At 38.4% G+C, this 22165-nt stretch overlaps 2 protein-coding genes across 2 annotated transcripts in view; one reads left to right on the top strand and one right to left on the bottom strand.

The window, feature by feature from the left end:
- Positions 1–32: 32 nt before the first annotated feature.
- Positions 33–4943, top strand: cyp2r1 (cytochrome P450, family 2, subfamily R, polypeptide 1). The gene is made up of 5 exons (XM_082150255.1): positions 33–941; positions 1930–2071; positions 2896–3525; positions 3613–3939; positions 4028–4943. The coding sequence occupies exons 1-5, from the start codon at positions 702–704 to the stop codon at positions 4207–4209; spliced, it is 1521 nt and encodes a 506-aa protein (XP_082006381.1). The 5' UTR covers positions 33–701; the 3' UTR covers positions 4210–4943.
- Positions 4944–5228: 285 nt separating this feature from the next.
- Positions 5229–22165, bottom strand: part of pde3b (phosphodiesterase 3B) — a 60220-nt gene continuing 43283 nt past the window's right edge. The window contains exons 2-16 of the mRNA XM_082149951.1: positions 21809–21859; positions 19919–20167; positions 18557–18693; positions 17964–18070; positions 17035–17254; positions 16847–16938; positions 16581–16744; positions 15869–16003; positions 15395–15506; positions 15113–15226; positions 13596–13795; positions 13107–13310; positions 12062–12223; positions 11738–11975; positions 5229–9520 (exon numbers count right to left, since the gene is read on the bottom strand). Coding sequence (XP_082006077.1) covers positions 9303–9520; positions 11738–11975; positions 12062–12223; positions 13107–13310; positions 13596–13795; positions 15113–15226; positions 15395–15506; positions 15869–16003; positions 16581–16744; positions 16847–16938; positions 17035–17254; positions 17964–18070; positions 18557–18693; positions 19919–20167; positions 21809–21859 — 2403 coding nt within the window. The 3' untranslated portion in view covers positions 5229–9302. The remainder of the gene's footprint in view (positions 9521–11737; positions 11976–12061; positions 12224–13106; positions 13311–13595; positions 13796–15112; positions 15227–15394; positions 15507–15868; positions 16004–16580; positions 16745–16846; positions 16939–17034; positions 17255–17963; positions 18071–18556; positions 18694–19918; positions 20168–21808; positions 21860–22165) is intronic.

Genomic DNA, 22165 nt, shown 5'->3' with positions numbered 1-22165 from the left:
TTCTTTTTACACTGTTGCCACGGGTAGTTTTAGTAGTCCGCAAAGTAGGAAAAAGATAGACATGTGTTGTAGTTTGTGGGAACATCTCTTGATGCTAAACACCTTTTCTTCATTTTTAAGTAGACTTGTAGGCAAAAACTATCCGTCGTCTGCTGTTGAATGAATCGATTAAGGAAATGGTTAACTTATAATAGCCTACATACAAACATACTCTCGCCTGTCACAATCTACGGGCGCTATGGTGTAACCGCAAAAAGGGGCACTGAATGAAGAAATGAACGAGTCTTTTTTTAATGAACAGATTCAAAAGATTCGATGAATTAGTCACTAGTTCAAAGAAGAGAAGGGGTTTCCACTGCAAAGTCCTTTTTTTGGTTTACATGGGTGGGCGTGGCCATTTATGTTGCAAGTTTCTCCAATACAAAGAAAACCCCGCTGGGAAACGTACTTGTGAACATCTGCCCTAATGAAAAGAAATGTGTCTGAATTCTCGCCAATCAATAGTTCTGACCATCGTTTAATCAAACACAATGCAAGTTAATCCAAAGCGCTCTTTCCGCCAGCCAATCTTAGCCTTTAAGAGGCGGGGGATATAGAGCAACATGTGCACGATGATCTCCTAATACACTGTCTGACAGAGAACGGAGCTCCAGAAACTTTTCAGAAAGCACAGATTATCCCAAAGTGTTTAAGTATCTAAAATGGTATCGATTAAACGGTTGACATCTCTGCTCTCTGTGTCTTGGGAGCAAACGCTCATTTGTTTGGGCAGTTTGTTCATTACAATCTTCATTTTGCTGGTGATTTGCCAGCTCGTAAAGCAGCGGAGACCCCGAGGGTTTCCCCCTGGACCGACACCTTTACCCCTGATAGGGAATATTCTGTCCCTAGCTACCGAGCCTCACGTCTACATGAAGAGGCAGAGTGATATCCACGGACAGGTATGGATGACACTTACTCTCAGTCCTCAATTTTTTCTTATTTACTTGCACATGATCAATTAACATGCACTATACAGTAGACTTGTCAAATTGGCTGATTTGAACTTTTAACGTTTTTGCTAATATTTTTCAAGTTGTCACTTGTATGGATTTTCTTTTTAAAAAGTTATGTTAAGCCACTAAATAATAATAATTATGCATAATATTGTAATGCATCTTACTGTCTTGTAATCAATGTAACTGTCTACAATGGAAGCGTCCCTTGCGGCGCGTCGCCATGCGCCTTGAGTTTCTTTTTTTGACGCGCGCTGCAGAGCTACTCCTCTAGCCACACACACACACACACACACACACACACATATATATATATATATATATATATATATATTATTATTATGTTATTAATAATACATTATTAATTTATTATTATTATTATTATGTATTATTATTTATATATTAATAATAAATAATAATGGTCCCACTTTATATTAGGTGTCTAACTACTATTGTAAAAAATAAATGTTTTGTGCAATGTTGGCTACTTATTGTGACAAAATATTGTTTCTGTTATTGCAGAGATTAATTACAGATGCAGTTGCATGCAGGCATTTTTATTATTATCATTATAATTATTATATTATTATTTCGACAGTTATACACTCATTTTACTGTTGCTGATGTCCCTCGTTGAGCTCACAGATGATTGGTCCGTGTTAGTGAATTGGAGCGTTCTAGTCTTGACGCGCCGCGTCGCGAGAAGTGTATTTGAAAGGAACAAAAGAGTGTTGCATTTAGCGTTGCATTTTTGGCAGAGCGCTAAAGCACTCAGTTTTGTATAATGGCCAAGACATGCTGAGTCAGCATCCCTAATTCGTTTTCGTCACCGTATCCACGAGGGTGAATGTAGTCCTCTAATTATACTCCGTTCATTAGTAGAAATATGTTTGGCATTGGAGTGGATTAATGAATATTGCCCTTTATTATCCAGATTTTCAGTCTAGACCTGGGAGGAATCTCGACTGTTATTCTAAATGGTTATGATGCCATTAAAGAATGCCTGTATCATCAAAGTGAGGTTTTTGCAGACCGCCCATCTCTCCCTTTATTTCAAAAGATGACAAAAATGGGAGGTAAGTGGTTTCTTATAGAATAATTTATTTTTGAATGTTTTCCTAGAATAGATCACTGCTGAAAAATCTAGATAGTTAAAGACTAATAAAAATTCCCAAAGTGAAAATTAGGACGAAAGACGACATTATGTATTCCCCCTTATGTCCTTCTAAACTTGTAAGCAGTTCTTTTTTTTTCTTTTTTTATGGAAGAAACAAAAGGAGCAAAAAAAAAAAAAAAATCATCATTAACTATAAACTTTTACAGTATATTCATGCACTGTACTCCAAGTCTTCTGAAGCCACAGGATTGCTTTGTGTGAGAAACCGACCGAAATAAGTCATTAATCACTGACACTTTATATGATAACAAGCTGCAATAGAGTTCATACATTTTTATCTGTGCAGCTGTCATGGGACTTCAGAATAAAGCATATATTATGGACTAGTTTAATTGTGTGTTTTTTTTCTTTGTCCATAACAGTCATGGTCACTATGAAATGTCTGGGAAAGAAAAAAAATCTCCAATTGTTTTATACAGAAAATATAAGGGAAGTTAATGAACGATTTTTCATTTTTAGTGAAGTACTCTTTCAAATATTTGGGTGATTCAGAGAAAAGGCTCTGGCACGGTTATGTATGTCAGAGTTGGGGCAATAACTAGAGAAGCGGACAGTCACACATGAGGTTATCAAATAATCAGTATTGCAATTCTTGTAAACTGTGTTTAACCCACAAGACTGCTGTTTGACTTATAATCTCTGGTTAAACATACAGAAAGTTTATCAGATGAACTTTCTTTGTTTCCATTTTTAAGCCAACCGCATTGTTTATTTTCCGTCTAGGACTTCTGAACTGCAAATATGGTCGAGGCTGGATTGAACACCACAAACTGGCTGTGAACTGCTTCCGCTACTTTGGCAGTGGTCAGCGAATGTTTGAGAGGATTTCTGAGGAGTGTGTGTTTTTTCTGGATGCCATTGACAAGCACCAGGGGAAACCCTTTAACACTAAGCATCTCGTCACCAATGCCGTTTCCAACATCACCAACCTCATTATCTTCGGCCAGCGTTTCACCTACGACGATGGTGATTTTCAGCACATGATTGAGATCTTCAGTGAGAATGTGGAGCTGGCTGCCAGTGGCTGGGCTTTCTTGTACAACGCCTTCCCCTGGATGGAGTACGTGCCATTCGGGAAGCATCAAAAGCTGTTTCGCAATGCCAACAAGGTGTACAACTTCCTTCTGCAAATCATCAATCGCTTCTCACAGGGCAGGATTCCGCAGTCACCGCAACATTACATTGATGCCTACTTGGACGAAATGGAACAGAGCACCACCGATAAAGCGACATCTTTTTCTCAAGATAATCTCATTTTCTCTGTTGGAGAACTCATCATCGCAGGCACAGAGACCACCACAAATTGCCTGCGCTGGGCTATGCTCTACATGGCTCTATATCCCAGGATACAAGGTTGGTTGCCCGGTGCCCACGAAGCAGTTCTCGTTTACAACATTTTAATGTCATTGCACTAATGATGTTATGTTTTTTTCTGTGCAGAAAAGGTCCAAATGGAGATCGATTGCATCCTGAACGGCAGACCACCTGTTCTTGAAGACAAGCAGAGGATGCCATATGTGGAGGCAGTGCTGCATGAAGTCTTGCGCCTTTGCAATGTCGTCCCACTGGGCATCTTCCGCGCTACGTCTCAAGATGCAGTGGTGCGTGGCTACACTATCCCCAAGGGCACCATGGTCATCACTAACTTGTACTCGGTGCACTTTGATGAGAAGTACTGGAGCGACCCATCCATCTTCTGCCCAGAGCGCTTCCTTGACTGTAATGGCAAATTTGTCCGGCGTGAAGCATTTCTCCCTTTCTCAATAGGTAAACTGCAAACATTTAGGAAATCAGTAAATCTAAAAGCTTGTCACGTTATTCATCATTCTTACGTATCCATTTTGATGGTCTTTAGGTAAGCGGCACTGTCTGGGAGAGCAGTTGGCCAGGCTGGAGATGTTCTTATTCTTCACCACATTGCTCCAGAGGTTCAACCTTCAGTTCCCCGAAGGCTTTATTCCAAATCTCTCTCCGAAACTGGGCATGACCCTTCAGCCTCGGCCATACGCCATATGTGCCATCAGGAGACAGCAGTAAGACTTCCCCCGTGAGCTCTAGAACACATGCACTCACCTCAGGGGATACTTCCAAGAAACGCAAATGTTAGAGCAGTTCCCCATCTTAAATTCCATCAGGTTTTTCAATGGGGAATATTGACCTCTGATATTGACTTGTTAAATTCTCTGAACGTGTCCTTTAAAGTTTCACAGAACCCAGCCTGAGAGTGATAAGAGTACTGTTACAGAACATATGGCGTGGAGAGCAAAGAATGAGCACGTGTGTTACCAAATGAGTACGTATATGAGGGTATCAAGATATAGTGTAGCTTGTATCTTTGATAGCTTCGAAAAAGTGTACTGTGTAACCAACCGAACATTGTGCTTGTTAATATGAGAAGAGCTGTGTCAATGATTGACAGGGTTTACCTCTATAATGGTTTAGAGGTCTGTCTTTTTCAGCATTCCTTGAACTATTTCTGGATTTGGGTAAGTGAGAGGAGAACAGCTGCCTTTCCCAGAAAGTTTTGGAAATGTTTCATGACTCCTGATGGTTTAATGCCAAATAACAGTTCTGCAATAATAACGGCCCTGTCCCTAGTTTATCTCAGTGGAAAGAGATTATCAAGAAACTTGAGCTGCAATATAAGAGGAAAAAATGGTGCTATTGTGAAAAGCTGACTCCAGTATACATTTTATAGTGCAAGATTTTTGATGAATGAAATGAAACAAAACCCTTACAAACTTGTATAAATAAACACAAAATTAACCTTTGTTACGCGAGTTGTGTTTTAATGCTGATCCTAAGTTTTTTTTTTTCTGCCTGCGGCCTTTCTTTCAACTGTGCTGGAATTTTCCGAAGCCAAGTTATACACCATATAAAACAAGCTGAAATGACTCATGTAGTTCTGTGAATTTATCAATCTAGCACACTTCAAAAATGAATGTTTTTCAATGGCAGTTCCTAACTGTCTTCACTTTGACAGTAGTGTTTGTTAATTGTGAACCTACAGTATGCAATACATGTAGCTTATATATATATATATATATATATATATATATATATATATATATATTCCTTCTCATGCAGTGCCTTTCGAATCCCCATGTTGTCACAGTAAAAACATTTACAGGCCAAATAATCTTTCCAGTCTGTGTTATTACTTACACAAACTGCACAGGACCAGAAATTCAATTAAAAACTGAGAGTGACGGGTAGGGGCAGCGCTGCTATGGGTAAGCTGTCACAGTGATTCTGTCATCTGAAGAGATAAGGCTGGCCTTTCATACGACCTACACTTGGGGACTCATCATCCGCTGACTGTCATCTTACAGGCAGTTCCTCCCATGAGAACACTTGGGCTTTCATCTGAGCACTAAAGAAATAAGCAGCAACCTGCAGCTAGACGATGCTCAGTAGCACACACAGATAATGTCAAAACATGTTGCGTCATTGAGATAATAGTGAAGGGCGAAGACACTTTGCTTGTGTCTGGATTCCTCTTAATAGGTGAAAGGTCATGTTCAATGCTTGGTCATTCACTGTGGTGGTGTGATTAAAACACTTTATTTGTACCTGGATAATGTGGTTTGCAAACGTTTTATGATTTCACTATTAATGAGACCAGGGGTTTTCAAACATTGTGATGACAAGGGCCCCCAAATATTTTGATCATCTTGGAGCCCCCTTCCTGAAATATTAAGGTTGTTTTATATTTTCCATGTATACAAAAAACACTGAGGAAAATATCATGTGACGTCATAAAAACAAGTAGATTTTTTTTTTATTAACAGCACTACTTTTTTTTTGGTAGTTTTGTGGAAAAAACCCCCCATAAAAATTACATTTACAGAGACATACATATAATATTCAAAAGTTTCGGGGGTTTTTTTTTGTGTGTGTGTGAAAGAAATGAATCCTTCAGCAATCCTACATTAAATTGATCAAAAGTGACAGTAAAGACATTTATAATGTCACAAAATATTTCTATTTCAAATAAATGCTGATCTTTATTGAACTTTCTATTCATAGTAAGTGGTGAGAAATATTTCTTGAGCACCAAATCAGCATATTAAAATGATTTTTGAAGGATCATGTGACACTGGAGACTAGAGTAATCGTTGCTGAAAAACATTATATATTGTAATGTTTCCCATTATTACGGGTTTTACTGTATATTTGATCAAATCAATGCAGCCTTGGTGAGCACAAGCCTTAAAAATGACACTTAAAAATTAGTGCTGTCAATAAATTTCATTAATATCTTCAGTGCACATATTAACTTTGGTAGCCCTAAAATACATTTTGTGAGCCTTTAAGCACTCCCCCTCTTGTGGTCCCTGGACCCCACTTTGAAAACGCCTGACTTAAAGCAATCAAGTACACATCCGCTCCCATGCATAAACAGAACAAAAAAATAAAAATGACACACACAGACAGAAATCAATTGAGAGTAGAACTATTGTTCAGGGATGGTGCTTTTATGACAGCTATAAATAATAACAAAAAAGTCAATTCTCCCCCACAACCCTGAAAAGGCTGAATGGTTAAATCGGACATTGCTATCTAAATGCTACATAAAAAAGTAAATGCCATCATAAAGATACTGATGACAGGAACGTCGGAGGTTACGGTGTTGCGACGAATGCCCCACAGTGAGATACCACAGTCCGCTTTGACGGTCGAGCAAGTGGTCAACACGAGGGGATGGTGGTGCTGTGACGCTCTGATCTGCCGGGGGGGTTGTTGGGTGGTACAAACTGAGCCATTTTTAAGTCCCAGATCAAAGAAATGATGAACACACAGTTGAGAGAGCGAGAGAGAGAGAGACACAGAGACAGAGAGAGAGAAAAAACCACAAGCTGCTTTGGGTGCGCACAAGCCCCCAACACAGAACACACCCTGAGCACAGGCCAAAAAAAGTGACTATTGAACAAACCCACAAATGGAGACAGAGACATTTAGGCATCCGGCATCGCTGATACAAGCTCGGCGAGCTTTGGAAATCAGGGGCGTTCGGCAAAGAGTGGTTATGGGCAGGAACAAAAGACAGTGCACCCAAAATAAACAACTAACAAACTGAAAAACACAACACCCAAACACATCCACATCTGTAAATAGCATTAGATTTTTTAAAAACTCCTGAAACAAGATGATAATTACATGGTCTCAATGTACAATATATGTCAGCTGTATGTAGAAAACAGACGCATTGTTGATTAATTAAAAAATATATAATATAATATAATATATATATTTATATATGCAAGTATTCTTTCTGTGCAGAGGTTAAACACTTGTTTGGTAGTAAAATGTGCACATTTATATCTTTTTTTTACTCTTAAATATACTAGCTTGATTTACACTGCCTACTTGAGAACTTTCCTCTACAGAGACAAAATGAGTTTTGTCGAGATGAGGCAGACCGAGAGAGAAAGAGACCCGGAGCCGGTTAGTCTCCACCTCCCCGTCCTCCCCTCATTATTCTAGTGGAATGCCTAGAGTTCTTGCTTCAGACAAAAAATATAGAACTTTTAGTATTAAACCTGCCTAATGGTGAAGAATAAGAAAATACGAAAGAAAGAAAAAAGTACAGCTTTCAAGGTGAAACCCTGGATTACTTGAAAATGGGCAAACTGGCCAGATTATGCATTTGGCAATAATTAGAGTAAGTACAAGCATGTGTCCGTATGTTCAAATAATGCCAAACGTGAAGTAACCCCAAAGCATTGTTTAGTCTAAGACTTGCGTGCTTAGTCAAACATTTTGTTTTCAGAAACAATCCTGGGTTCCAATTCTTATCAGTGGGTCTTTGGAAATAATTAACATGGATAAATCGGTCTGGAGCAGGTGATAAGGACGGGGGTTAACTACACTTTGAGGGAGCATCTCTTTTTGTTAATGACTTTCAAGTTATTCATACAAAAAATAGAAATTTTTTCTGTCCCGCCTCTGAAAAGAATGCTCGACGTGCAAGTTGAAATTGCAGAATAAAATTTTCGCAAAAAACAAGGATCGATCCTTCACATGAATCCTGAGTAACCGTGAAAAAATATATATATTTAAACGTAAAAAAGGAGAAACGTCCCTTCTTTGAACAGCATTCCTGTCCCATTTGCTATGCTTTTAAACACAGACGGACTTTACAGATAAGATTCAACGATTGGCAACTCAGCGTTCCCGAAGAGGACAAGGTGGGGAGTAACACACAACAAATTAAATGAAAGAATGAAAACTACCTTACAAACAACAAAGGCAAACAAAAAAAAAATGCAGGAAAGTGATCAACATGAATAAAAAGCATCCAAAACGATGCAGAAGTCAGGTCATTTTTCAGTCAAAAATGTCAGCATTTCCACTTGTCCTAGTGACTCTGTTCAGTAATACAGTGTTTTATGTCGCCAGCATGAATTGGGGACTGCACATACAGTGCAGGATACATAGCCCATTTTCTGGACCACAAGAAAAATAAAAACAAACTATATATATATATATATATATATATATATATATATATATATATATATATATATATATATATATATATATTTTAAGTTCAGACAGGCACATTTTGAGTTATGCTTCCTGACACTGAGCCTGAAAAGGCATCAGTTGTAGTCTTTATGTTTTTGAACTGTTCGCTTTGGTAACGGGTGTCAATTATGTCATTGTCTCTTGTTTTTTCCCAGAGTCTTTTTTCGTGTCCTATTTGACTTAAGTACCTACGGGAGAGATAAGAGCTCTACGTTGAAGGCAGCATCACAGCCAGGTAACCATGGATGGCACGATTCTCCCCTGCCTGTTTTCTTCTCTGTCTTGTTTTAATCTCATAACACGATTCTGCGTCTTCAAAGCTCTGTTCGTTCTCCGCTGATTCTCCATGGGGTGAAAGTGCATAGGAGTGGGGTTCCCACCAAAGGGTCCTCTCACAGTAGTAAGGCCTTTTTTTCAACACAATGTGAACTGCATTAGCTTCAGAGTGTCGGCACAGTGACGAATTTCAGCATGGGGAGATCCGCTAGGGTCTTCCTCTGGGTGTCAATGTGTGTGTTTGTGTAGGTGAAGGAGAGGGAGGGGTCACCCCCTCCGTTTAAGCCCCTCAATGAGCTTCATTTCTTGACCTTCTCCTCTTGCTACTGCCTTTCCTCCTCCTCTGTCTCCTCTTGGATGACCTGAATGTCATCGGAGGAAGAGGTGGATGGAGGAAGGCTGGGGCTCTCAGATTGTTGCTGCTGTGTCTCCAGCTCTTTGGCCTTCTCCTCTTCTTCGATGGTCTTCTTCCACACCTTGTGGTTCTCTGTTAAGTGCTGCATGATGTTGCAGAACAACCGACGTCGACCCTTCCTCCTCTCTGTAAGGAAAACACAATTAGTGCGTGCGAAATCTAAGCTGAGGTATTTGGGGGGAAAAGCATTCTCTCATTATTACATATTCTACAAGAGCTATGTAAACTAGCAGTGTTGGTGAAAAAGTTACTTTTGAAAGTAATGCCTTACGATATTGCGTTAATTGCTAAAAGTAACTAATTGCTTTACTTAGTTACGTTTTATGGAAATTATTGCATTATGTTACATTTGCATTACTTGTTCTCACCTGGGCTGGAAAGAAAAAGTAACAAAAGTTCTATTTTTCGTGAAAAGGCCCTTTCACACCAAAAGTGAAATGAATAAGCCTCGGGCTGAAGGAAACGCATGTTCTCTCCTGTCCAGTAGAGGACGCACCTCAAAAAAACCTTTCAGCTGTGCTGTCATTCTGGATTGCAGAAGAATATGATGCAGAATAAAGTTCAATGCTCTTACTTCAGCAAAATAAATAAATTAAATGCAAATGTGATGTTTAAAGTAAAGTCATTTTTGCTTATTGGGGTTGAATTGGATCATCAAAATGTCAGCAGCAAAGACTAATAAATTAAGATTAAATACAGTATTAAGTATTTTGTATTATGTAAAATATTTCATTACTACAGGTTTGCATAATATTCTGAGTTTGTATTTCACAATTCTTATTCATTTTAAGGAATACTCAATCTGTTTTTGTGCAAGTGAGATGAGTAAATGCATGCTCACGTTTAGTCTAGAACTACAATAACCGTCATTGTTTACACAGCGCACACAATGCCTCTACACTTACTCCTGAATCCCGATTTAAATTTGACTTAAATTTAAGAAATTGCTGCATGCAAAACATAAGTGCTACCGAATTTTGAATTGTACCATAGGGCCTTTCAAATAAAATGCATTAAGGTTTGACTCAACCCACTTTCCAGGGTTCCTTGGAGAGAGATAGAGGAGAGCTTAGCAGGCAAACCAGACATTCTGTTCTCTGGGTTGAACAGCAAAAAATGTATGCAAGCCTTTGGTCCAAAAGGCCAACACAATAGTTAACATTAAACCGAAGGAACAATGCATTCATAACTCTTATATTTGGCACACCCATACACCTATCTGGTATAATAATAATAATATTCGTTCGGGAAGTGCACCATTTTTCTCCAGAGGCTGGACACAGTAGGACATTTATATGCTGAAATATATTTCTGGTCCTGAATGCATGTTAACCTTTCAAGAACTGTGTGAGCAGAATGGAACAGAACCCTCTTCCCTCTTTTTGTATCTGCACCTCAGGTCGGCTATGAAGGCCTACGGGGTGCCTTGGGGAAAACTGCTCACCACACATCCGATCATTGCTTGGTTTGAAATGTCCCCTTCCAGACACTTGATCTCTTGGTTGTACGGGAAAGTCTAAGAAAAATGCTTGTCCATATTGCGTACATGGGAAAGAGACCTTGAAATAGAGGAGGTAATCATGGATTGGGGAAGAGTATGTGGCAATATTTTCACCTCATCTAGGAATCCTATTTATTCACCAACTGATTCATTGCAACTTCTGTCACAAAAAATATTGGACGCCACTTAAAAGACATCGTTTTGACTTCTACTTTATTTTACTTTATACATTTTGGACTGAGCCTTATCAAAAACGATTGACTTTTCTATACTGCTGAACCCCGACTGAAAGACAATTATATTTTGGTGAATACTGGCTCCCACCACACACCCTGGATATTAACAAGTGGTTGACACAATTCCGGGACATTATAATGTTAGAAATATCCACGGCTCGGGTGAATTTTGCACAAAATTCCTCAACATCCTCTACATTAAAGATCAGGACTATAGCTGCTGAGAAGATTTCCAAGTATATTGCAAATAACAATGACCAGGACTCAAGAGTAAATACCCTACCACCTTATCCGTTTTTTTTGTATTCCTGTAATTTTTCTTTTTTTTCTTTTATATTATCTACCTAGTATGTATCCCATTGTAAAGAGACCACATGTTTAAGGGAGAGGGAGGTTGAGTTGGGATATTGAATTTGTCACATGTATTCATGTTCACATTCTGGCTTGTTAATTGTTAATAATAAAGTAACTCACATATTATGTTGTAAATCTGTAAGTAATGCATTACTTTACTAGTTACTTGAAAAGTAATCTGATTACGTAACTTGTGTAACTGGTAATGCATTACCCCCAACACTGCTTATGAGCACAAGTGTATAGCCATACTTGGTTCAAGATCCTCATCCAGCTCTTCATCTTCCGTTTCAATGTCTTCTGTGTCCTCTTCATCGTCAGAGCCTTCCTCATCAATCCAGTATCCTGGCAGCAGGCCTGCAGCATCATAGGAGTTACAAAGAGGCCCAACGATGTGCGTGATAAAAGACTCCTGCAGCTTTGCTAACTGTGGTGCCGAGCGGTCCATGAAAGGACTGATGGGTAATCCTAGATTGGCTTCCTCGTCACCCTATAAAGACAGAAATGCAAAAACGCACCAATGTTGAACTCATGTTACCACAGTTGAAGTTGTGTAATAAAGTGAATAGGACATACCTGCTCATAAAACTCATTGACGATACCCTCTGTCCATTTGAGGTGAAGGCTGCGGTCTTTGGCTGGCCCATTGATATCTGCCAGCTTAATGCACACTTGGCACACTAACAACCTGTCATTTTCATTAGTCCAGTCGACGCCTGGACTATTCACATCATTAACCTGAAAAAAGAAAAATATCAATCAGAGGATTAACCATGAGAAAGCACCATTTTCTGCAGTACACAGGTAATGACGATTTCATGTTTTTGAAAAAAGTCTAAAGCTCACCAAAGCTGTATTTATGTAATCAAAAATACAGTAAAACAGTAATATTGTTAAATATTATTACAATTTAAAATTATTTAAAATTATTTGAATATATTTTATTTTACTTTATTCCTGTGATGACAGAGCTGAATTGTCAGCAGCCATTGATCCAGTTTTCAGTGTCACATGATCCTTCTGAAATCTCTTATGTTGATTTAGTGCTAAAGAATTTTTTTTTCTTATAATCAATTTTGAAAAGTTTTTGCTTAATATTTATGTGTTAAACCGTGTTACACTACCGTTCAAAAGCTTGGATTAAAAAAAACTATCTTTTATTCAACAAGGATGCATTAAATTGATCAAAAGTGACCTTTACTTTAAGTGAGTAAAGACATTTAAAATGTTACAAAATGTTTCTATTAAAAAAAAATGCTGTTCTTTTGAACTTTCTATTCAAAGAATCCAGGAAAAAAGCATCATGGTTTCCACAAAATATTAAGAAGCAAAAACTGTTTTCCACATTGATAATAATAACAACTGCTATTAATTAATTGAGCTCCCATAATAATTGATAATAAATGAGCACAAGTCTGTTCATGTTGATTTTTGTTCTGATCATGTTGAGTATGCTTGTTTCATTCGACTAGCTGAGGCCTTTCCAATGACTGATCTATATGATGATTTTACCAAAACGTAAATTGTATTTATTGGTATTGGGCCACAACAAGCTGTTGTGCTCGTTACTGATTATTGATATTGGTTATTGATACCATATCAGTGCACCCCTGCTACCTACCTTAGAATTAAACTCTGCTAGGAAGTCAAAGTGCTTCTTCAGGTCTGTAGCGAGGATGGCCTCGATCACTAGGAACCGAAAGCGCTTAAACTCAACATGGTCCAAGCTGCACAAGAAGTTGAACTCAGGCTGGGAAAGAAACAGGCTCCAGGCAGAGGCTGCATGGTGGTTCTCCAAAACCGAACGGTCATTATACAACACCGCCTGTGTGAGAGTGTGTGTGTGTGTGTGTGGTGAGATGGAAACAGGGAAAGAAAGAGAGAAGAAGAGAGTAACAGTGTGCATGAGTCGAGAAGTTCCATGCTCATAAAATCATATGCTTCTGATGAAAGATGGGCTGGCTTCACTTCTTGACACAACAGTGTGAAAACTCGATAACCAAAACTGTGTTCATAAGCTATTCAGAACGAATTTAACTATACAAAATCCATAGTTCTTCTAAACTGCAAAAAAGAAAAAAAAAGATAAAAAGATTGTTCTTTTACTAACCTGAGGAGCGTTAGTGGCTACGAGAAAGGCATTTGTGCGACCAGGGTGATCATAGTCATGCATAGCAGCTGCTACATATAGTGCCATGAGTTCCAGCGCAGGGACATTCCAGGCCAGACAGCCGTAACTGTCATCCGAAAACGAGGAGCTTTTGGACGTGGCATATGCCACCCTACCTGGGGAAATTCCACTGTCCGAATCTAATAAAAAAAAAAAAAATTACCATGTAAAACCAGTGATGAAACACTATTACACATCCATTCCAGGTGACAGTCCATTCCTAAATCAATACAGTATCTTACACCACCTAGTTGACACACGTAGCTTGCTTTGTATTCAAAATGGGAATTAGCCGATAAGTCACATTTTGAATGGTGAAAATGATTACGTGACTAGCCAATAATAATACTGAAAACTAAACTCAATTTCTTTAATGCTGTAAGTGAATTTAGACATCACAACATTATAATAAGCAGATTTCAAAATGAATTTCCTTTGCTGTATAAGATCGCATTTAACAGTTTAAATTATTAGTGTTTTTAAAGATTATCTTTAAGTGAGTTTTAGATGACAGCAAAAGTAATCTATGGAAATACCAGGGGAAATGGGCATGTGCAATATTGGCCAAAAATATCCAATATATAAATACCTGAAGAAAAAAAAAACTACATAACTAAATGACTATATGAATATAATACTATATATAAACTATATGAAATATGTTCAGCAAATGAAAAAACTTGCCAAAAAAGAAACAGGTCAGTTTATTATTTGTTATTTTCAAGCATGTTTTCTGTGTTGCTAATTCAAAATTGGAGTGCATAGGCCTTAAACATCACTAATGAAATAAGAGAATCAAACACGCCAAGAGGCTGCAATTCAGCTGACTGTTTTTACAGCAAACCAAATACTCTGAAATCATACTCCACCATCTCTTTCCCAAAGATTTTGGAATATTTTGTAACTCTGTACTTGAGCCAGCTAGTGAAGTCACTGGTCTCGGTGTGATTCAACACCTCTGCTTGCCAGAGATGGCTCCTGCGTGGAACAGCAGCAGAGTGAGTCAGAGTGAACTCCATTTGAGAAATTACAAGGGCCATCAGCAGACTTAAAATAAGCCCCGGACATGCTGAGCCAGCAGCCACCTCAGATCTCAATCGCAACAGACGATTTCTAATCGGACAGCATTTGCGCCGCTGGCTGGAATAACGAAGACCGAGCAACGGCCTCTAATTTATTTCTAATGGATCAGGAGCTATGCTAAATATAATTAGAGACCTAACTGAGGAAACAGATGCTCTAACCTGAATCTGTCCATCATGTACCCTATATTAAAGTTTCATCCAGTACCTTATCCAAGGGCAAAATGATGGTAGACCATGAATCGGTCATTGTGGGATTTGAACCTACAACCTTTCAGATACCAGTCCACTATACCACCCCGCCTCAGTAACACTCACATACCTCAAAGTTTCTTGATGGCAAAACTGTAATGGAGTATGAGAGCACAGTTGTACCTGTATCACTTCCTGTGACGTGCTCATTATGAATCTGCTGAAATCCTGGGATTGGCTGGGTGGTAAGATACCACACTGCATGAAGGACGTCGGTGGCATGGACCCGGTTGTGATCTGAGTGGAGAGCAGATAAAATAACACATTAACGCTTCACTGGAATAATTTCCAACCGTTCTCAGTTTCATATGACACAAATCTGCACTGTGGTCCAATTTGAGAAATACTGGAACAATTCTAACCCAGTTTTCAAGTTTAACTTTAACAAGATTTTTTTTTTCTCACAGGGGATATCACGATAGCCGTTCTCCAGAGCGCAAAAGTACGTCATGAATTCCCGCACAGGGATTTTGAAGATTTCGAACAGACCCGTGTCCTGGAACAAAGTGTACGCCACCTGAGAGAATGTAACAAACAGAACTTCATTAAGACAAGACAAGCAGTGAGCCATTGAGTCCCTGCAGATTCATGTTTATTGGCTCGCAGTGCTGAGAGAGACCACTAGCATTACATCCAGCTAAATCTATGAAATGCCATTCACATCAGATCAGACAATAAAAGTGTGTAATTGGTTGGATTTAACGAAACGGGAATGGTTTTAATTATCTAAAAGAGAACCATGTTTTCCACCAAAGTGATGAAAAAAAACTCTCAATTTGACTAATGCTGATTTCCAGAACTCAGGCATTTCATTAGCTTCATCATGTCAATAGGATTTTTTAATGCTGGGCTTAATATTTGGAATTACAAAGCACTAACATAGCTGAGAATCCTGCCAGTCTTCCCTCCCGTAATGTCCATCAGCTCAAAGATCTGGAAGTTCCAGGTGTTGATCTTTTCCATGAGTGCTTCATGCTCCACCAACATAGAGTCCAACCTGAACTCCTCATTTCCCTGCCAGAGATCAATCACAGTCAGCAGACAGAAGGTAGAAGGTTTTGCAGTAATCTCAGCTTAGTTTTACAGAAAAAGTCATGCCTGGCCACTTTTCCAGAGATAACAACGAAAATATTTGACTAAGTCAGCTAAATTGATGTTGTCCTCACACGCTCTTACTGTAGACCCCTTTGAGCAGAACAATAAACCGAGGGTTTGAGGAGAGATCCACTCAAGAGCCACAGCCATAAATCCAGCAACCACATAACAACGTAAAAGTATGGGAATGCAAATAAGCACTCTTCTTCTAAACTCAGCTCGGCTTGTTCAACAGCTGGCCACTTTAACAACTGCCAGATTGGCCAATAAAAGGAGCGGGAGAGCGGTGGAATCGAGATGAGGGCATTTGAGGTTACGTGAAAGAAAATCTCTTCTCTTGTGGGGCTTTCTAAGGCGAAACAGCACTTAATAAATTAAAATTACTTGTCCACAAGCAACACTGGATCTTGATTTCAGTTCCTGAGGCAATGTTTTAGACATTAATATAATGAAACCATGTGGGGATAAAGTGCAGTTCACCGTGTGTGCGCTTTACCTCAGAGTCCAATGAGGTCTGCTCTATACTGGAGGTCTGTTCCTCTTCCTCGGTCTGGCTATTTAACTTCTCCTCCACTGTGTCTGGAGTCCTTTCCTCCTGAGACTCAGCCTCCACGCTCTCCTCTCGGATCAGGTTTTCCCCACCATACTCTGCTACTTCAGCTAAACAAGCAAGCAAAAGCATAATTTTGAGCGTTAAACCAAAGGATGGACTCAGGAATGACTATATTCCTATATATTCCTGAAATAGCTTAATAACTTTACCTGAGCGTGTTCTTTGCATCTCATTGGCTGTTGGATGATGGCCCTCACCCATTTCCACATTGGCCACACCTTTCAGCATCTGTCGGCCACAACTAAAAAAATAAAATTAATTATTTATCTTATAAGGTGCAGCTTCATTGGTCTACTCATCAGAGAGAATAGGGAAAGGGTTCTAGAAGTTACAGTACCTGGTGCACAAGGGGGCCGAGACATGACCTCGATACGGTTGCTGGAAATCAGGTGAGCTCAGCGTGTAGCCCAGCGGTTTGTGCAGGTTGACACTAGGCTTGGTGAGGAAATCAGCAGTGTCTGGGAACTCCACCGGAGAGCGTGTGACCAGAGACGAGCCGGAAGCAGCAGAGAGACTGTGACTCGGGGAACTGACGGGGCTCAGGCTGGGAGAAGCACCTAAATATATATATATGAGGAAAAAAATCTACTAAGTTATCCACACACAAAAAAGAAGTAATATATACAGAAATAATCAGATGCACTGCTATGATAAACATATTTGTCTTACAGAGACTGCTAAAGGTCTGTAAAGGTCTCATTAACATACTGAAACATACTGAAATTCTTGAAAAAGAAATGTTGGCAATAATCTATTATCATTGCTTGTCTGTCCAATTAAATAAATGATGTGTAATCAACATACGGTACAGGTAGCCATTTTGTTGACCTGCAACAAAACAAGTAGAAAGGACCCTCATGTATGTGTGTTTGGGTCATTATGTGTCATTATACAATTATAAACCTTGAAAAATAGGATTGTTTTTTTTTTTTTTTTTTTTTTACTTAAGGGTTACACCACATACTATTAAAACTCTTTAGATTGACCTATATGTAGAATACATAAATGTAGACTATACATTATAATATAGACTTAAAAACAAGAAGAAAAAAAACAAGATTAGATTTTGAAGAACTTGGCTCAGGTGTTGAATAGTAAGTTTTTTAAAAAAAGATCTACTAAGACATCCTTGTTTGTCATTTGCCAACAAGAGGATATAGCTGTTGCAATAAAGCCATCTAAATCAGCCTGACTAATCTCATATATAATTTTTTGTACAAAAAATTATATGAAGGGAAGGTTATTTCACTCTTAGTTGGTGCTGACCTGGTCTTCTGGGTACAGTGTGGCCGTAGGAGAGGGTGACGGAGGATGATCTCTGTTTAGGTATAGTCAGCAAGTTGCTGTTGGGCCCATTAGAAACACAACTCTGGCTGTAAGAAAAAAAAAAAAAAAGTATAGAAGTCAAGTCACCTATGTTTAGGCCCACTGCTAAGTATGGGAGAAAAATCTGTCCAATTCATTTTAACATTGCAAAATGTGTTAACTAAAACAAAGCTGAGATTACTACACTTTGATTGAGAGCTGAAAGCACAATTAAGTGATTTAATAAATTGAAATATTGAATAATTATGCAAGGGACAACTGATGTCAATTTACTTCAGATGAAGTTTCTTTTAGGGATTCTAAAACCAGCTGCTGACAAATTTCTTTTTAACACTGCCACCTTGAGGACAAGCAGTACAATTCCAGAAAGCACATTGTCAAAATAAAATCTTAAAACTATTGCATAAAAACATTTTATGATATTATACCAAATCACATTTGGTGACGACTACTTGTGTTCCTGTCCTTGTCCCCCCTAGAGGAGTACAGAGAGTACACTAAGGTCTGTAAAGAGTGTAGTCGTGAGGCCTGACCTGCTGAGCTCAGAGAGAGATCTCTTTCCATTGGTTCGTTCCCAGCGTGAGGCGGCAGACTCCATTGGGGGCAGAGAAGAAGAGGCTGAACTGCGCCTCAACTGAGGGGTAGGGAGACTGTTCCTGCTGCTCAGACCCTGAAAGTACACAGTCGTTTAGTAAGTACTCAATAAGCAGACGTGACTTACAGTACACCTGTTACAGAGAAAATCCCTTTGGAGCTACATAGGAAACAACTGTGCTCAAGGGCACAACAGTGATGGCTCATGGATTACTACTTGCAGGGATCGAACCAGCAACCATCCTAATGTCCCATGGTATTGCGCACTTAGCCCTAAGTTGAGGCAATATTTCAAAACACTCTCCTAAATTATTACTGTGAAACATTACTACAATTCAAAATAACAGTTTTCTATTTTAATTTATTTTTAAATGTAACTCATTCCTGTGATGGAAAAGCTTATTTTTCAGACATTACTCCAGTCTTCAGTGTCACATTATCCTTCAGAAAAATGTTTGTAGAACCAGTGAATTTTTTTTAATCTTCAGGATTCTTTGAAGAAAAGACCACTAAAAGAGCAGCATTTATTTGAAATTGAAATAGATTTTTTTTTTTTTGACCTTTCTGAATAAAAAGTATTATTTTTTTATTTCTTTTATTCATACTGACCCAAAACTGAATGGTAGTGTATATTTGTACCATATGAGTTTTCAGCTGACATAACATTTTTTTAATTTAATGGTATCAGTCCATACTGGATATATAATGGCCGATATTCTAAATTTAATTGTGCATTCTAATTTCCCATATTTTCTCAGACTAAAAAGGACTATTTTAAATGCATTACACTAATAAGTGCAAATCTCATAATGAACATCCATTTATCATATAGTACATTTTATAATGTGATGCCTAAAAGCATTTAAAACAACTGATTTTACTTTTTAGTATTTCAAATGTAATTTATTTTGACAAAATAGTATAAAAAAAAAAAATTATATATTTGTAGTCTTTTTGTCAGTTATCGTCCATAACATGTATATAATTATCAGCTTACTAGTATTGGCCATAATACCAGTGCATAGAAAAATACATTCAGTTATAAAATCATTATAATTAGGGGCCAAGTACCAAAGATGCACAGGCACCTATTGTTATAGTTAGTGTTCTTATTTATTAATTATAATCATTACATACGTTTATATCTATATATGTAACTACTGGCCCTTGAGTAGCTTCAATATAAAAGCTACATTCTGCTAATGTCTACTTTTCCAAAAGTTTAGCTTGACCTGAACTACTTCAAATTATGAGTAACTTGTAGTTTCAGAGTCTCTTCCCCAACACTGCTGCTCACCTACCTTCAGTGTCTTTCTCTCTAATCTCTCTGAGGGGTCTTCTATCTCAGCACAGGGGTAGAAGCCGGGGAAGGGTGTGAAGGGGTTGACCCGTGGTCGGCAGGACCCAGAGAAAGTTCCCATGAGGCTGCTGACGCTGCGCAGTGAGGAGAGGACGTGGGGTGAGAGAGAATGGTCCATCAGCAGGTCTGAGACCAGGTTCCTGGCCTCGTTTATCACAGATAGATCCACGCCATTCCCACTCACTGCACCCTAAGCACACACACAGAGCACATATTACAACATCCATAGAATGCAAAAATTAAGCAGCAATTTACCTCACACTTATCTGTTTATGGGACTTATACTGCCTCCTTGTGGTAATTTAGAAGTAGTGAGATTTCAAACATTGACATTTGGCAACGTTTTTTCGGTCACACTTTAGATTACAGTCCAATTCTCACTATTTACTATTAACTATGACTTTTCCCTCAATAAACTCCTAATTAATGCTTATTAATAGTTAGTAAGGTATTTGTTAAGTTTAGGTATTGGGTAGGATTAAGAGGAGAATAATGTGTGCTTTATAAGTACTAATACACAGCCAGTATCCTACAAATATGCATGCAAATAAGCAACTAGTTAATAGTGAGAATTGGACCCTAAACCAAAGTGTTAACGTTTTTTTCCATACATTGCATTCAGGCTGCACATTTGATCAATTCATGGATTCCCTGGGAATCAAATCCATTGCTAGCACCATGCTTTACTGTTTAAACAACAGGAAGGCCATCCCACTGCTCCAGACTTGTGCGAGTAGTAACTGTAGCAAAGAATGACTCATTCCCGGAGCCATCCATTTGATAAATCTAGCCAAGTAGCAGAGACAGTTTTTGATGATATCCACTCAGCGGAAAAAAGGAACGTTCATAATGATATTGCAGGAAGAACCCTGGGCGTATCTATAAACTCAGCTAGTTTTAATCCATCTTCGGCCTTGTGCGTACATGCTGAGCTCATTTTATTGATTGTATTTAATTCAAACCTACATAATTTTTTTGAAGGGGGTGGTTCAGATGAAAGTAATAAAGTAGAGTGGAAGCACTGCTGCGACCTGCGCGTGTGTGCGTGCTCACACATGTGTGTGGTAAAAGTGCACAGCGAGCACTTCCTCCAGGCTTTGACGTCATTTGGCAAGCTTTATGTATGCCAGTATGAGGGTTATCCACTCGCAGGTCAGCCGCAGTAATGAGCAGCGGGCAGATGGAGGGGCTACAGGCCTCAGCATGCTAACAGGCTAAAAACGGTCCTCAGATGGATGATATAAGGGTCTTTCAGACAGAAAGAGAGTGAGAGGAGACGCTGGTCTGTATGTGACTGACAACACAGATTACACTCTTATTCCTGACTTTACATCAGTGCTATTGTAGTATCATTGATGAGATACTATATTAGTTTTAATTAATATTTTGAATTAGATTTTCTGTTTTTATTTTCTGTTTTCACTGTAATTTTAATTAGTTTTAGTATTTTTGTTGTGTGTTTGTCATTTTTACATTTTAAGTTTTAGGTTTTTTAAGTGTGTCTATATAGTTTTTATTTTAGTATTCTTTTTTTCAGTTCATCAAGTTAATCTGAATGAAAATCAACTGGCTGAAATAAAATATTGTTTTTTTATATTTTATAAGTAATTTTATGGGTTTAGTTTCAATTATAATAATTATCCTGCTGAATAAAAAAAAGCATAAAATAAATCTTGCACACAAATAAATATAAATTGAATAATGTAATATACAAATAAAATACTATATGTATATGTGTGTGTGTGTGTGTGTGTGTGTGTGTGTGTGTGTGTGTGTGTGTGTGTGTTGAAATACACAGATTAGTTAAAAGCTAAACATGAGCAGTACTGACCTGATATTGCGGCTTGTACCATTGTTTCAGGTCCCAGTCCCACAGGATCATCTAAAAGGACAAAAAACAAAGGCTCTTTAAAGCACATTTCTTTCACAACTGCCACCCTGCACAAAACCTATGGAAAGTTAAGACAAAGAAGCAGTTAAATGAGTTATTTTTATGTTGCTGACGTTCCTATAAGCATTTAAAAAATAAACACTTTTCTAAGTATTGGTTTGTACAACAGTTTGATGTGGGTGTGAAAATTGTCAACACCTGAGCAACGTTTTTTTGTGAGCAGAAAGCTGCTAAACGAAAACCTTTCTGGCGCTTGCAAAGAAAAAAAAGAAAAGAAAACCACTTTAACCACAATGA

This window comes from Leuciscus leuciscus (assembly GCF_965113295.1).
Source record: "Leuciscus leuciscus genome assembly, chromosome: 2".
NCBI classification, from domain to species: domain Eukaryota; kingdom Metazoa; phylum Chordata; class Actinopteri; order Cypriniformes; family Leuciscidae; genus Leuciscus; species Leuciscus leuciscus.
This window is presented reverse-complemented; position numbering and strand designations above follow the sequence as displayed.